The sequence below is a fragment of the Amia ocellicauda genome, chromosome 11 (genome assembly GCF_036373705.1).
Source record: "Amia ocellicauda isolate fAmiCal2 chromosome 11, fAmiCal2.hap1, whole genome shotgun sequence".
Lineage (NCBI taxonomy): Eukaryota > Metazoa > Chordata > Actinopteri > Amiiformes > Amiidae > Amia > Amia ocellicauda.
In genome coordinates this window covers 20214420-20229957 of record NC_089860.1, presented here as the reverse complement: position 1 = coordinate 20229957, position 15538 = coordinate 20214420, and the positions used below count along the sequence as shown (strand labels likewise).

The 15538-nt window shown below is 39.5% G+C and overlaps 2 protein-coding genes across 4 annotated transcripts in view; one reads left to right on the top strand and one right to left on the bottom strand.

The window, feature by feature from the left end:
* cngk (cyclic nucleotide-gated potassium channel) overlaps window positions 1-5945 on the bottom strand; it is a 26641-nt gene extending 20696 nt beyond the window's left edge. The window contains exons 1-3 of the mRNA XM_066716294.1: window positions 5809-5945; window positions 5076-5194; window positions 4771-4918 (exon numbers count right to left, since the gene is read on the bottom strand). Coding sequence (XP_066572391.1) covers window positions 4771-4918; window positions 5076-5194; window positions 5809-5945 — 404 coding nt within the window. The remainder of the gene's footprint in view (window positions 1-4770; window positions 4919-5075; window positions 5195-5808) is intronic.
* Window positions 4990-15538, top strand: part of mapk9 (mitogen-activated protein kinase 9) — a 25476-nt gene continuing 14927 nt past the window's right edge. For all 3 annotated transcript variants that reach the window (XM_066716844.1, XM_066716845.1, XM_066716843.1), the window contains exon 1: window positions 4990-5216. The gene's annotated coding sequence lies outside the window, so the exon portion shown is untranslated. The remainder of the gene's footprint in view (window positions 5217-15538) is intronic.

Below are 15538 nucleotides of genomic sequence, written 5' to 3'. Positions count from 1 at the left end.
ATTGTTAGGCACAAGGGTCTAACACAAGAGAGTGGGGATTAATTCCTTTTTTCTGTCTCTCATTCGAAATCAATGCTTTGGTACAGAGAAAAGGATTTACTAATAGCCAAACTGCATTAATTGTTGTGTTAATTCCTCAGGAGTTCATTTATGGTACATTGCAACATCCGTGTGTTTGTATGCTTTTCTTGCAACACTTTTCATTTTTTGTACAATATAGGCCTACTGTCCAACAAACAAACAAAAAGTTTTATGTCATCACATGTGCTCTGTTTGAAACACACAACATGGTATCTTCCCTGCTTCACACTAAACATGAGAACAGGAGCAAAACTCAAAATGAAAAACAATTAGTGAATGACCCAGTTATTTATTATTTATATACAGCATTTTGCATGATGGAAAGTTTGCCCACGGTCAATTCAGTCTTTATATTTGGCTCAGAGTACTATCTGATCCTTTTTCATTACTAGACCGAAAGCAATTGGATGGTTATAGTTTTAGCTGGACAAGTTCATTCAAACGCTAGATTTGTTCCGAGTTTAATTGGTCCCAAACACAGGTCTAGTGGACAAAGGAGGATGATGGCACAGCAAACACTCTCATTCGTATCATTTAATTACGGCATGTTAGTATGTGTGTGTCTGTTACTATGTATGTAAACATCTGACATCAGACATAATGCATAATGGTGATAATTAAGTAAAAAATAATAATACATTGACTAAAATGTGACTAAAATTAGTTTTTGTCAACTAATACTAGTTAAAACTAGTGACAGATGAAATCACTAAAATGTGATTAAAAACTAAAACTCAATCTAAAATAGGTGCCACAATTAATCCTGACTCACATGTTCAATCTCAGTACAATTGTTGGATTACAGACATTTCTGGGTTTTCCAGGAGTAATTATATGTACATTTTAAAAAATAATAATAATAATGAAACAGGAGCATTTCCTTTCACAATATGGAACTGAATATATATTTAAGTGAATACAGTCTCAATTTGAGAGAGGATTTGAAATACTGTTATTGATTATTATGCTTTAGGTAACGTTTCGATCAGTTAAGTAGCCATGCTTTTGAGAAAGCCACATCTGCTGAACATTTCAACATTTCACTTTTTTCACCTTCACAGAAACAGCTGGAATACATGTTTCGAAGGCGCTCTTGATAAGGAGACAGTGCCATCATGTGCTGAGCATTTATTTGTTGAGTTTATCTGTCCACCTACTGAATGTGGAATTGCTATACTATGGACTGAAAAATTGGATATAAAGTAAAAAGCATAAGATTTTTATCAAGGGACATTATGTATATATTATAACAAGCCACCTAGTTGGTTGAATATGATTTACTGGGACCTCTGGGTTCTTGTCATGTTATTCTCTGTCTTAGTCTAATTTTGGGAATTACTTTGTTTGCTATATCTATTGTACAGATGATTAGTTTAGGAACGTAATTATTGATTAATAGCTTGCATTTATGTGCTTTCTATGTACAAATTCCATGAGAAGCGTTCTACTCTCAGACTACACTCTTCTTGGTTTCTTATTGGAATGGCAGTTGTCCTGTAAGCAAGTCCTTCTTTGGAAATAAATCACACACAAAGACACCAAAACACATGGAAGGATACAAGAGTTTCCAGCAGAGGGCAGTGCTTCACTAAGAGTCAATACTATATCAATCGGATCCAGTTATTATTATTATTATTTATTTTTTTCTTGGCAGAGGCCCTTATCCAGGGAGACTTTTTGGCCAAGTGGCCATTCTAGCCACGTCAGAAACCAGGTAAAAGTTTATCCTGTTTATTAAGAGACCTGCGGATGTAGAAACACGTTATTAGTGAGAAAAGAAGAACTAGGACAGATCAAACAGAGGAAATTTGGCCAGAAATATTCCAAAGGTCAAAGCAGTCTTATGTGTTTCCACCCGACTCATGTCGAGCTCGGGCCATCAGGATTGTAGCCTCTGTCTCAGCCATATGTGCCTGGGCTTCAGCCACGATCACTTCATGTTTGACAGAACTAACTTCCTGAATTGTCCGTGGCTGCTCGAGGAGGCGGTCGTGTGAGGCTGAGTGAGGCCACTTTTGTGTGCTGGCAGATGCAGAGAGAGGACACTGACACTGGCAATTGTGACCAGGCATTTTTGTCCTAACAGGACCGTGTTGTTAATGGGTTTACGAAATTAAATGTTAGTAATAGGACAGTGTTTGGTCTCTACAGCTAAACTATGTCTTCTGGTGAAAACACACCACCAGTTGAGGTAGGGAGGGAGAAAACTGATGCACATTCGGGCACATATCTAGTGTTGGCCTACTGCTGACAGTTCATGTTTTTTCTATTGTATGAAATAGGCTAGCTGTGTCATCCTGCCTCCACACTTCCACTGTTCGCCATCAGAGGTCCTCGTCCCCTGAATTTTAACCGAACATTGCTCAACACTAGGTGCACGCTCCTGATCAACACACTACTGTCATTCGCTCAGCTCCTCCATCCACTGCTATCCTTTCCCTCTCCTTCCATTGGCCCAGCACCACCTCCCACAGTTTTCAGCCCCCACTGTTTCTCTTATTTAAAGCCCTCGGCTGCAAACACTTATTGTTAAGTCTTGATTACTTCCTAGTGTTACTTCTAAGCATTCCTAATACTTTGCCTGCTATATCCATTTGACTTTTTGCTTACCTGCTTCGACTTCTTGGATTGCCCCTTCTGATATGTTTGTCCGATTGCATGACCTCCTGCCTGCCCCCTCGACCACTCTTCTTTCTCTGCTCCCGTGGGTTGTGTTTGTTGGCCGTCGAGCCTCGCCTTTTTGACTACGCTGTGCTTCTCCGCACCTGGGTTCTACCACACTAGCACAGTATCAGGAGGTGAATTAGCAATGGGGGATTCGGGGTAGAACACATGACAGATACAACAAATGTATATTTTAGTTCGTATTATTTTAACATTTATTGTACTTTCTAATTATATTGGGTGTCGCTAATGTTAATTAGATAAGGGGCATTATAATAGATTTATTTTAAAAACTGGCCAGAAGGCCAGTCCTTCAGCTTCAGCACCATGGGTTGCCCATCATCCTCCTGCAGACGCTCTGCCAACACAGCACACACAAAGCACTTAATACACAACACACTGCAGTAAACATACACACAGAAATACATACAAATACACGCACACAGTCACTCTCCACACACACAGTCGACACACTCACACACACCGAAGTTAACACAAATACACCAAGCATGCACACCGCCATTAACACACAACAATAAAAGCAAACACCACCCCCCTACACCACTCAATGGCGAGGACCTCAAAGCCCTCCCAGAAGTCACGCACCTTGACATCAGAGATGGCGCAGTTCCTGCAGTTCCCCCTCAGTGGGGTTTGTGCCATGTGTATTGCATGTTGACAGAAACAAACAAACATGAGAAATGCACAATGAATGAAGAGATAGAGGAGAGTAGTTTGAGTGAAACTTCCCAGCAAAGTGACCCCAGTGAATTTGTCCCGAAGAAAGGTGCAACATCATCAATAGTGTGGTTTGGTTTCAAGACAACTGACACAGAACAGCGAAACGTAATTTGCAAGATGTGGAAGCGGGTTATCGCTGCAAGAGGAGGAAACACAAGTAACCTTTTCAATGACCTGAAAACGTGTCATGTTGTTGAATACGGTGACTGTGTAAAGAAACACACCTGCTGCATCCTCCGGTGCAAGGCCTAAAAGTTTGAACCAAAGTACACTGGCCGCATCATTTTCCAGCGGATGCCCATATGACAAGGAAAGCAAGCGATGGAAGGAACTTATGGAATCAATAACTGTGCACATTGCCAAGGACATGGTCTCCGTTCAGTGTGGAAAAGGAGGGATTTAAAAACATGGTCAAAACGTTTGTATTGCCTACCTGAAAATACTTCAGTGAAACAGCACTGCCTAAGAAGTACAACGAATGCCGTGAAAAATTGGGAGAGGGAGATCCAAAACATGGCACATTTTGCCAGCACATCAGAGCCTTACATTGCCCTGACTGTACATTTCAAAACCAATGACTGGGAGCTGAAGAGTAGATGTTTGCAGACGGCTTATTTCCCAGACCATTCGGGAGAGTTGCTTGCCCTAGGGCTGGAGTCATGGGGACTGAAAGAACGGCTTTTTTAAACTGACAACACTTCTTCACATGGTAAATGTGATCATTCGTATTTACTTTTATTTTTCACAGAAAGAAATGTCAAAGATCCCCAGACTGACTGTGCAGTTGCTGTTGGAAAGAGAGTAGCCAATGCCTGTTCCATGGCCTTGGGCATGGACATGGCATCCTTCCTCGACCCTCGCTTCAAGTCCACTTATATAAAGAGCAGCAAGGTGGACTACATCAAGACAAGAGCAGCAGCAGAGCTTCAGACAATGATGGCAGGCTCAGAGCAGGTGCCATGCATGGAAGATGGATATCTCTCTCTCTCTCTCTCTCTCTCTCTCACACACACACACACACACACACACACACACACACACACACACACACACACACACACACACACACACACACACACACACACACACACACACACACACACACACACACAGGAAGTGGGCGAGGGCAGTGATGTCACGTATACCGGTACTCGTTTTCGAAAATAGGAAGCGTTATTTTGAATCGAAATTAATTCACTAATTAAAATGTGAAATAAAACTGGTGGGTTTTCAAAGTTAGTTATTATATGAAATTAAAAAAATTAAATTAAAATAAAAACTTACACGTAATTGCCCCCGCCGCCACTATTCTGCGGAAGAAGTTCTGAGGTCTCGTTTTTGTTACGCATATTTCCGCAGATCTGCACAATCCCAGCGATGCCATTGGTGGAGCCTCGCACAGCTGCGCACATCTGCGCTACAGCAACGCGCCCTATAGGGGACGATGCGCGCGCGCGCTCGCACAGCGTGCTGACGTATGACGTTTCCTGCCTGCCGTCGAATTGTTGTGCCGTGTCGCCCCCGCCCCCAATCATGCCATTGACAGGAGTTAGGAATTTGGCATCCAACTAAGCAGAAAGCCAGCGTACTTTCTCTCTTGACATCAACCTGCTGCCTTTGCACATTCCCCCATTGTGGATACCGGTCTTCTTCGTGAATGTTGAACCGGATAGGCACTCTTCCGGGGTCCGCTGTGCATGGGAGTGATCTGGGAAAAGTGAAGGGAGAAGGTAGGTGTAATTAAATTGAGCCCGCCTGCCTGCCTGCCTGCCTGCTGTTTCTGCTGTAATCCCAACCAGAAGTGCAAGAGGGAGACCTGGCCCTAATTTGTCCCCCCCTGTGCATTAATTCAGCACATGAAGACGACAAATATAAAGAAACCGCCCACAGCTTTAACCAAACATCACAGATCTGGCCTCGTTGGTATCCACACTGCAGCAGTTGCAATGGGGGGGTGTCATGATGCGATGAACTAGACGTGTGTGACTCATACTGGTGGCTAGTTTGTTAACGAGACCTGAAAATGGACGTTAGTTTTCACCATTTGAATTGCAGGAACGAGAACGAGGATTGTCATTTAGCTAAATAACTTGCAAGAGCTGCTTAGTAGATGCATTTGTCTCCCGCCCGGAAAGGATCATTCACTCCACTAACAGCAATGGTCGTGCAATATTTGCAGCCAGGACCTGTGCAAGTCAGTCCTCTAGTCTACCTGGCACAATACCAGAGTGTGGCTTTTTTATTTAAATACTTGACATGCGACAAACCAGTCGATTGAGCACTTATTCCTGATTTATTGGCAATTCGACAACTAAGCAGTACCTGGCCGTGTCTTCTTGAGGCACGCCCATTTGTTTGCGGGTGGTCGCGTTCTTGTAGCGCAGCTTTCCGCAGTTCTGCGCAGATCTGCAGTATCCCACCGATCCCATTGGTGGGGCAGCGCAGATCCGGGCAGACATGCAGACTCGAACGTGACTTGTGCACCTTTTTGGACTGTCAGAAATTAGTTTTATTTGACCAGTTCTCCTATTTAATTCCTAGGAACCGCAGTGTTGCTGTAGGTAGGTTGCATGGACATTTTTAGTGTGCTTTAGCCTGTTGATCTGTATTTTACTTTAGTCAGATTATCATTTTGATAAAGACATGCTTCTGATTTTATGTTAGTGTCTCTTAAAGGTTGTTGCACGCATACGCTTGTAATTTGTCTTTAAATAATATAAGCAAACTATTACACATTTATCTTGCTGCATGTTATTTATGTGCACCCCATTTATTTAATCAAGTCCCTGGTTCAGTGAAGTGGTGATGCCTGACTTGTGTGTCGGCACCTACTGTACAAAATGAAATGTATTCTGTTAATACTAATGTTAATTTTTCAATGGGGTCTTCAAATTCTCTGAATCAATTACAGAGAAATGAAACATTGAGGATCTATTTATGAAGAAGCCTGAAGGTTAAGTTATTTAACTATTTATGAAGTAATAACTATTTATACATTAATATAAGGAATTGCACCATTAATATAGTCCTGAAATCCAGTGTACATAGTACAGATATGCGCCTTTGTGTGAGAATGACAGATGAGCTTTCCCAGTCATTCGGTCTGCTCTTTGACACTGTTAGTGTTTCCCTATTTGTTGTGCTATTAAAAATTAGTAAGCTAAACAAATAACATTGTTCATGGGGGGGGGAGAGTCCTGCTACTGTATGCATTAAGTATAGTCTGATTAATTTATAATTGTAAAATAAAAATGTTGTTAAAGTACTACTGTCCTAATTAAACTATATTGCACCTCTTCAAAATGATTAGAAGACATTTTCCAATAAATGTGCATACATGTGATTAATAGAGGTGAAACCTGACTGTTTTCTTCACACTAATAATATGTGCTTGCCAGTTTTCTCAGAACCCCTCAAGCCTGAGATGGATATTTAAATAAATGTTTCAGTTGAATGCACAATTGCTATATTTTGAGGGAGATATAGCCAGCAATGAAAAAGTTAAATTAAGATATTACACAACCTTGTGATGCTTGATTTTCTAACAAATTATATTAGGATTAATCTGACTATTGATATCAAAAGAGCAGGGGTTTGTGCTGATAAAAATGGAAATGGTTCAGACCCATTTGCTGTGCTATAGCTTGTACTGTATCTCTTTTGATCCTGATTCTGAGTTTGAAGTGGTGTAGTATGACCCTCAAGGTATTCAGACGATAACTTATCTCAAAGTGTATTACATTTAAAGATTGAGCAGTCATTTATTCATTATAGTGAGAGAGAGGCCTGGCTTGCTCTCAACTGAGCTCTGTATCATGTCAGATTCTATTTGATTGACAGACATCTTTTTCCATATTCTTTTAAGTCATCATGCAACAGATTTGTCAGTATTTTTCCTTCAGGGAGAAATCAAATGGAGAGATTAGTGCACTTTGAACTAATGATCCACACTGGCTGGTACTTCTAGCCTATATTCTGTTCTGTTCATCTAAAGGCTATCTTCACCGCATTAGGTGGCTGTACAATCACGTTTCTGTTATTTTCCACTTGGTAAATTAGGTTTTCTTTTTGTTCTTCTTTTCCATCTTTGTTTGGTTTGGTCAGCTCTGCTGCTCTCTGAAGCAAGAAAGTAAGGAGTCTTAAAACGTAGTGTTTGTCTGCTGACCACAGCTTAATAAACTGACATTAAACATTTACCATTTTTTATTTAGCTTATTCACTGCTTAATGTTTGCCCTACCTTTGGTCATCTCGCTGCTTCAGTTTTAAACGCCACTGATTGTTTTTGCATTTTGATTCAAATGTGTTATGCCTTGGCTCATTAAACAGCAGCCACATCATTGTGCGTCTCTGCAGCCATTAACCACAGAGATAGGCTAGAGACTGACCATTATTAGTGTGTGTGTGTTTATGTTTCAATATGTTTTCCTAGAGCACAGTGATGGGAACAGAGGCTTGTATTTCTCCAGGTCTTGGAAAATAATAAATTCGCTTTAGTGACCCCCCCCCCCCCCCCCCATGTAGTGTAAATGAAGGTATGTGATATTAAAAGGATTTACAGGTTTTTTCGAGGTATCAGTTGCCATCACTGCATTTTTTGCCCTACTAAATTACATATTCACCATTACTCTGGGGCTAAGTTAATACTACATTGTGTAGCTCAGAATGCCTTCATTAACTAAATTGGATAATACATAATAATTACATGGGATCTACAGTTTTATGCTTCCCATTTGTATGAACGTTTAGGTTTCATTCCCCATGTTATTTATTTGTGCATCTCTACATCTATCTGTCTCTATCTATGTAGACTATGTATATGCTAAGCATTTATGATAAGGCTTTAAAAAAATATATTTTTCTTGGACAAGATTCCTGTGACCTACTAGGGACATTGTCTGTGCACTGTTCTGAAGGACTGCTGTCATAGGGTTGTGTAGAAGCTCTCGTAAAAATTAATCTGGTGGAATTCCTATGATACAGGAAAAATTTGTAATGGTAATCATGTCCTTGCTATTCCAGCAGAAATACACTGCCGTAGAATATGCTGAACTTGATGTTCTTTTTATAGTGGAAATCTTACCTCTGTGGAAGAATTTTTGTTTTATTACTTGAATCCAGGTAAAATATTTTGTGATACACTTCAAGATACTGTAAATGCACATTTTGGGTGCAGGTGTTATTCTGGTATCATGTACTATCCCACTTTAAGTGTCGGGATGAGTTCTGTTCCTTCTGCTATTTGTTTAAATGCATTATTGCTGCATGACTACAGTGTAAGTAAAACTAGAGAGAAAAACAATCTATTTAATAGTTAATTAAGTTTTATGTAATACATTGTAAGCTACACAAGAACTACATGATTTTTGTAAACAATTAGCCATATATACACCTAAAAGAGAGAGTAATGGGGCGTAATATTTGATTGCATACTATGAAGTATTGTGTTTATGCAGTAGTGCACAGTACTGCAGGGAGTAAGTGGTTATAATTATTATGTGCTTTAAAGACATGTAACAAAGTGCATGACTGAGAATATGGTGGGCTGTAATTTTGTATTACGATGTGAGATAAATCTTGTTACTATATGCTGTGTAATGTCTAATAGGGTTTTAGACTGCCATCTGCTTTTTCTGTCCCTCAGGAAACTTTTGAAAATCACATGGTGCATCTCAGTGAGCTTTGTCTTGTATAACAATATTAAAGATTGTGACAGCTGTAGGTAGTCAGCTGAGGCAATTGCGGCAGTTATAAGTTGTGACAATTGTGCAGCATTTTGAATATGTGGAAAACCAAAGGTCCCTCTGATTTGCACTCATATAAGGTAGGGATGAAAATGAAAATCTGTGCAGCAATACTGCAACTCAAAATCTAATTTGTGTAGCAAAAGGTAGGATTGGTATAGCAATGTCTAAATGAGTTAGACAGAGAGCTGACACTGTACATAGGTTACTTGTACTACATCAATCGATAATCTACTCAATTTTAAGCTTTAACAATAACCTGAACCCCAACCCTGCTCAGCATTAAATTTGAAGCTAGGCCCATAGAAAGCTACACAATAGACACACAACCCTAACCTTCACGGAAGTGTGTTTACAACAGACTCTAACCCTAGCCCAGTCGATTTCATTAACAGAATTCATTGTAGTGCAAAATGTTGGTAAAGTACTAAAAACAATAAATAGAAATTGTCTTAAAGTTATATCTTCACAACAGTCTCTAATAAAAAAATAAATACTGCACAATATTTTGGAATTTGGAATCTTCTTTTTGTCATTTGTATCATAATGACATTGAAATGTTTGTTTAATATAGGTCGGGTCTATAACTATCAATCAGCCACATACCAAAATCTTTATTCTGAATTGTGGTACTGCATTGTAGTGCCAAACTGAAAGACTTGACACTGTGCTGCTGACTACTGTCTGTTAGTGTGAATGTGTGGTCCATAATGAAAACAGCTACAATCCTCTTGCAACAAGATCTTTTTATCGCTGTCTCTTACTTTTCACGTTTTGAAACTCATCAGGGGTACTAAACTGCTGTAAATGTTGTCATGCTAATAAAACATGTTGTACCTTGGGCCCAGAGATTCAGTGATTGGTCATTAGAATGGCACTTGTGAGCTGTGTTTTAATAGAGCCTTTTCCCCCCGAACAGTTGGCTAAGAGCAGAAACTTGTCAGTGACATCCCAAGAGTCTAATTGGTGTTGACATAGCAGCCCCAGGTTGGCGCGCATAAAACTTTTTTTTGAAAGACTTTTATTATGCAAAAATAAAAATAATATAGAACTGTTGCAGGGTCGATGAAGCAACAAGGCTTGAGGCTGTTCTCCCAGTATCAATTAAAGTGCTCACATCAATTTCATGTACACTTGTGTTTCTCACTCACTCTTTCGTGCAGAAGAGGTTGCTAAACATTTTTTTACCAAATGAGTTGTCTTTCTACTTTCTGCTTACTGTTAACCCTCGCAATTTGATGTTTATATCTTCACCAGATTATATATACAGGATATGTGCAAAAGCATTTTTCAAATCCGAATGAAAAGGATTGACATTTTATCAGCATTACCCCACAGTATAAAACATCGGGAAGTAAAGCACTGTGCAATCTCTAGAGTGAGCATTGTGGGGTTTTTTTGTCTATTATTACCGATGGAATAATCAAATAGCCTAATACTCAATACTAAAAAAAATGAAACCAACAAACAATCAAAAATGCTTAAAAAATAAAGATGTTTGGTTTTGGAATATTTTGTTGAAAAAACATGTTGTACCTGTTTATTTTCAGCATAAACAAGTCTTTCCTATGCAAATGGAAATGTTTTTTTTTTCTTATTGTTTACCTTCTTTCTTTGATGAAGCTTAAGATTCAATATTGTAGCCTGTACTGCTAAGTGCTGTCGTCTATTAACTCTTAGGGCTAGACCAAATAAAAATGTAGACCTACCCATGAATATCGAAGTACAATTCTGTATCCTGCCAAGGTTTCATTTATTGTTAGCAGCCACATCCTACTATTTATATAGTGCCTTGTAAAGCAATTCACATCCTTCCTATGGTGTCCAATTGTGTGAAATTTCAAAATGATGCATACACATTTTTTTAAACTTAATAACTTAGTCAAAACTTAAATGCTCACACTGAAGACTTTTTAGGGTAAGATAAGTTACAGTAAATATCAGCAAAACCTAAAGAGAATCCACAGTGACATCCCTTCCCAGTGGGATGGCCTGATCTAGGCAGTGTCTGGGGTGATACAATGCAACTTCCATTTCTTGATGATTGAGCACACTGTGGTCACAGGGATAAACAGAGATTTTGATGTTTTTCTGTACCCTTCCCTAGACCTGTGCTTTTCAATAATTGTATCCCTGACTTGCTTTAAAAGCACCATGCTCTTCATGTTTTAGTCTTTGTTTGAAATCCACGGCCTGACCAAGGAACGTCACAGAGACAAGTGTTTTTATTCTGACATTTATTACAGAGAGTCGTGTTAAATGTTAAGGTCATTTTGTGCACCTGAATTCATTTAGGTTTGCCACACCAAAGTGTCTGAATACTTATGCAATGTATATATATCATGACTTTTCCAATTTTATATCGTATTCAATCTTTTTTTGCTTTAGCTTTGAATGTTTGGATTCAGTTGTGTATATTACACACATAAATTCTCACCTCAAAGTGTCATGACTGCAAGCTTTAAAGCAACAAAATGTGAAAACTGTGTGAGGGTCTGAGTACTTGAGGCACTAAATCAAACTGTGGTAATATGCAACTTTGTAACTTTCAATTTGCAATGTCAACAATTTGATTTAGTCTAGCCCTAGTCTTAATCATAGGAATCACAGCCAATTAAAACATTATGTGCACCTTTTCTTGTTGATTATCTAGCTGATTTCAAGATGGGATTTTGAGAATAAAAGAATTACCTATTCACCATGTTCTTATTTGAGATACATTTGGTGTCTTTTTTAGTTTTTTGTTGCTTCAATTTTTTTGTTCAACCAACTGTCTACTTGTTCCCCTCCAGCATAAAAGAATGTGGAAATGATCAATTATGAAAACACCAAATGTAACACATATTTGTATTAATCTATGCGCTAATATTGAAATTTGGGTGAAATTCAGCATGAGTTAACTGAATGTCTCAAGTTTCCTGTCCGTATTTAATCACGGGAAATGTAATATTTCTCTATCCAGTCTCCCCAAGGTAAAGAATAACATTCTTTCCACAGTAAATTGTAGAAGTGTGTATATGTACAGTATGTATGTCCGTCTGTGTTTTATGCATTAAAAGTAGGATTTGTTCCACTTATCTGCACACCATATTGGAGGGACCACCTAATCTAGGCAGGGTCTTTGTTGGTGCCACACACCTCCCACTTCTTATTAATCATCTTGTCCATGCTCCAAGGGATATTCAAGGCCTTCGATATTTTGTTATAAACCCATCCCCAAATTTGTGCCTTTCAACAACTTCGAATTTTGAACTTTTTAGGTTTTTTGAAAGCTCCTTGGTGCTCTTGGTTAAGTCTTTACTTTGAAATGCACTACAGAGGGAGCCTTCAATTTAACACAGGTGGAGGCCACTTAACTTGTGAGATTTAAAAGGTGATGTGTTTAAACCTGATCTAATTTAGGATTGCTGTTACAAGGGGGGTGGACACTTATCCATTCAAGCTATTTCAGTTTTTATTTAAATACATTTTCTACAAGTTTCTGGGATATATTTTAATTTGGAAGTTGCAGGGTAAGATGTGTAGATAAATATATAGTTAAAAAATATATAACAATAGTTTGAAAAGGGGTGTATACTTTTGTGTGTGTGTGTTATGTATATGATCCCTAGTGTACTTTTTCTCTGTGTGGAATTTGCACTTCATAATTCAACAATCTTTATAGGGAAGACAGACTGAAGACTGGGGACGTAGCCCTAATGCCTGAGGCAAGCCTTTATTATTAAAGAACCTGACACCTGATCTCTTAGGATGCCAGTCTTGTTTTTAGCTCTTCTAGGCTGGAACGGGTGCTCAGGAATAACAAATGTCTGCAGCAAACAGGGTTACAACAGACACATCTACAGTGAGGGAAAAAAGTATTTGATCCCCTGCTGATTTTGTACGTTTGCCCACTGACAAAGAAATGATCAGTCTATCATTTTAATGGTAGGTGTATTTTAACAGTGAGAGACAGAATAACAACAAAAAAATCCAGAAAAACGCATTTCAAAAAAGTTATACATTGATTTGCATGTTAATGAGGGAAATAAGTATTTGACCCCTTCGACTTAGTACTTGGTGACAAAACCCTTGTTGGCAATCACAGAGGTCAGACGTTTCTTGTAGTTGGCCACCAGGTTTGCACACATCTCAGGAGGGATTTTGTCCCACTCCTCTTTGATCCTCTCCAAGTCATTAAGGTTTCGATGCTGACATTTGGCAAGTCGAACCTTCAGCTCCCTCCACAGATTTTCTATGGGATTAAGGTCTGGAGACTGGCTAGGCCACTCCAGGACCATAATGTGCTTCTTATTGAGACACTCCTTTGTTGCCTTGGCTGTGTGTTTTGGGTCATTGTCATGCTGGAATACCCATCCACGACCCATTTTCAATGCCCTGGCTGAGGGAAGGAGGTTCTCACCCAAGATTTGACGGTACATGGCCCCGTCCATCGTCCCTTTGATGCGGTGCAGTTGTCCTGTCCCCTTAGCAGAAAAACACCCCCAAAGCATAATGTTTCCACCTCCATGTTTGACGGTGGGGATGGTGTTCTTGGGGTCATTCCTCCTCCTCCAAACACGGTGAGTTGAGTTGATGCCAAAGAGCTCAATTTTGGTCTCATCTGACCACAACACTTTCACCCAGTTCTCCTCTGAATCATTCAGATGTTGGCAAACTTCAGACGGGCCTGTACATGTGCTTTCTTGAGCAGGGGGACCTTGCGGGCGCTGCAGGATTTCAGTCCTTCACGGCGTAGTGTGTTACCAATTGTTTTTTTGGTGACTATGGTCCCAGCTGCCTTGAGATCATTAACAAGATCCTCCCGTGTAGTTCTGGGCTGATTCCTCACCGTTCTCATGATCATTGAAACTCCACGAGGTGAGATCTTGCATGGAGCCCCAGACCGAGGGAGACTGACAGTTATTTTGTGTTTCTTCCATTTGCGAATAATCGCACCAACTGTTGTCACCTTCTCACCAAGCTGCTTGGTGATGGTCTTGTAGCCCATTCCAGCCAGTGTAGGTCTACAGTCTTGTCCCTATTTTAAAAAACAGAAATCTGTTCTCTTTAGGAATGTGAGTCTGAAAGTTCTAAGAGCTTTCCATTACATTGTTCAGATAGATTTGGTAAATAACAGTAATCTTTAACGCAGGGATTGGAGCAGCAACATTTTTAAGTGCTCCACTCCAAACTCCAACTCAAATTAAATTGTCAATTGTATAATACTTATTTGAAACATGGATATCGCTGATCTGCAAAAAAATATATATATATTCAGAATGAAGTTTCAAGTAAAAAATGCACTACCATCAAATGCTAGAACACCATGAAGAGTGAAAACGGAAAGACTGATGGAGGCATTCAGTCAATCTAAAATCAAACATAAAATACAGTAATATTTTTAAAAATAAACTTTACATTTAAAATTCCGGATTGTGCCGTAGCAAAAAGCTTAGAAACGGTCCTTCCTTATAACTAATGTTGTTGTAATCTTCTTCACTTGAGAATAAGTCTTCGTATTTAAAATATCTCTCTTTCAATTCTTCTCTCCTGTTGGTAATCTTTAAACTTCCCGAAGTAAAAACTAGACCGCTAAGATCGTTGAGAAGCAACAGTGTTACAATACATGAAATCACGTTTTCGCAAGATTTTCTTTGTTCAGAAATTTGGTGTCTGTGAGACTGTGAGATCGTTGAGTCCAGTCTGGGAGATAGTGGCACCATGACGGTTCATACACCCCACCGAAAGAATAATGGCATCATTTAGTTGATAAGAATTAAATTATTTTATTCTAAATTTATAATCCCAAATTTACTATCTCATTTGAGGCTTTTGGCATGACTTTATTTTAATAAGTAGGCTACATTTTCCTCTGCTCCACTCCATGCTCCACAGCCCTGCTTTAATGTTTTGGTTATGGTGCTGAGGGATTGCTTCGGCAACCAACACATTTCATAACCAGCGCATTGTAAAGATGCTTATAGGTATTGGGACAAGGGGATTGAAACAAATAAACAATATCCATAAAATTACTAATGACTGAGAGAAATGTGTGAAGATTTGCAGGTCACTAGTGCCTAAAACTGTACAGTGGGCGAGTTTTTAACTGCTTCTCAGTGAGTCTTGGAGGCCTAGGCAGCCCTCGGCGTGAGCAGTGCCAGTGAATAAGGGAGTGAGAAGCGGCCCAGAAGAGTGGGCCATCACTCACACCCGCCCATCTGAGACATATTAGTCCTGTGGCTAGAAAGATGTGTGCTTCCTGTGAGCACGAGACAACTCCCAAGTCTGCAGCGCGGCCTGGTTTTATTACCCAGTGGACTCTGGGGT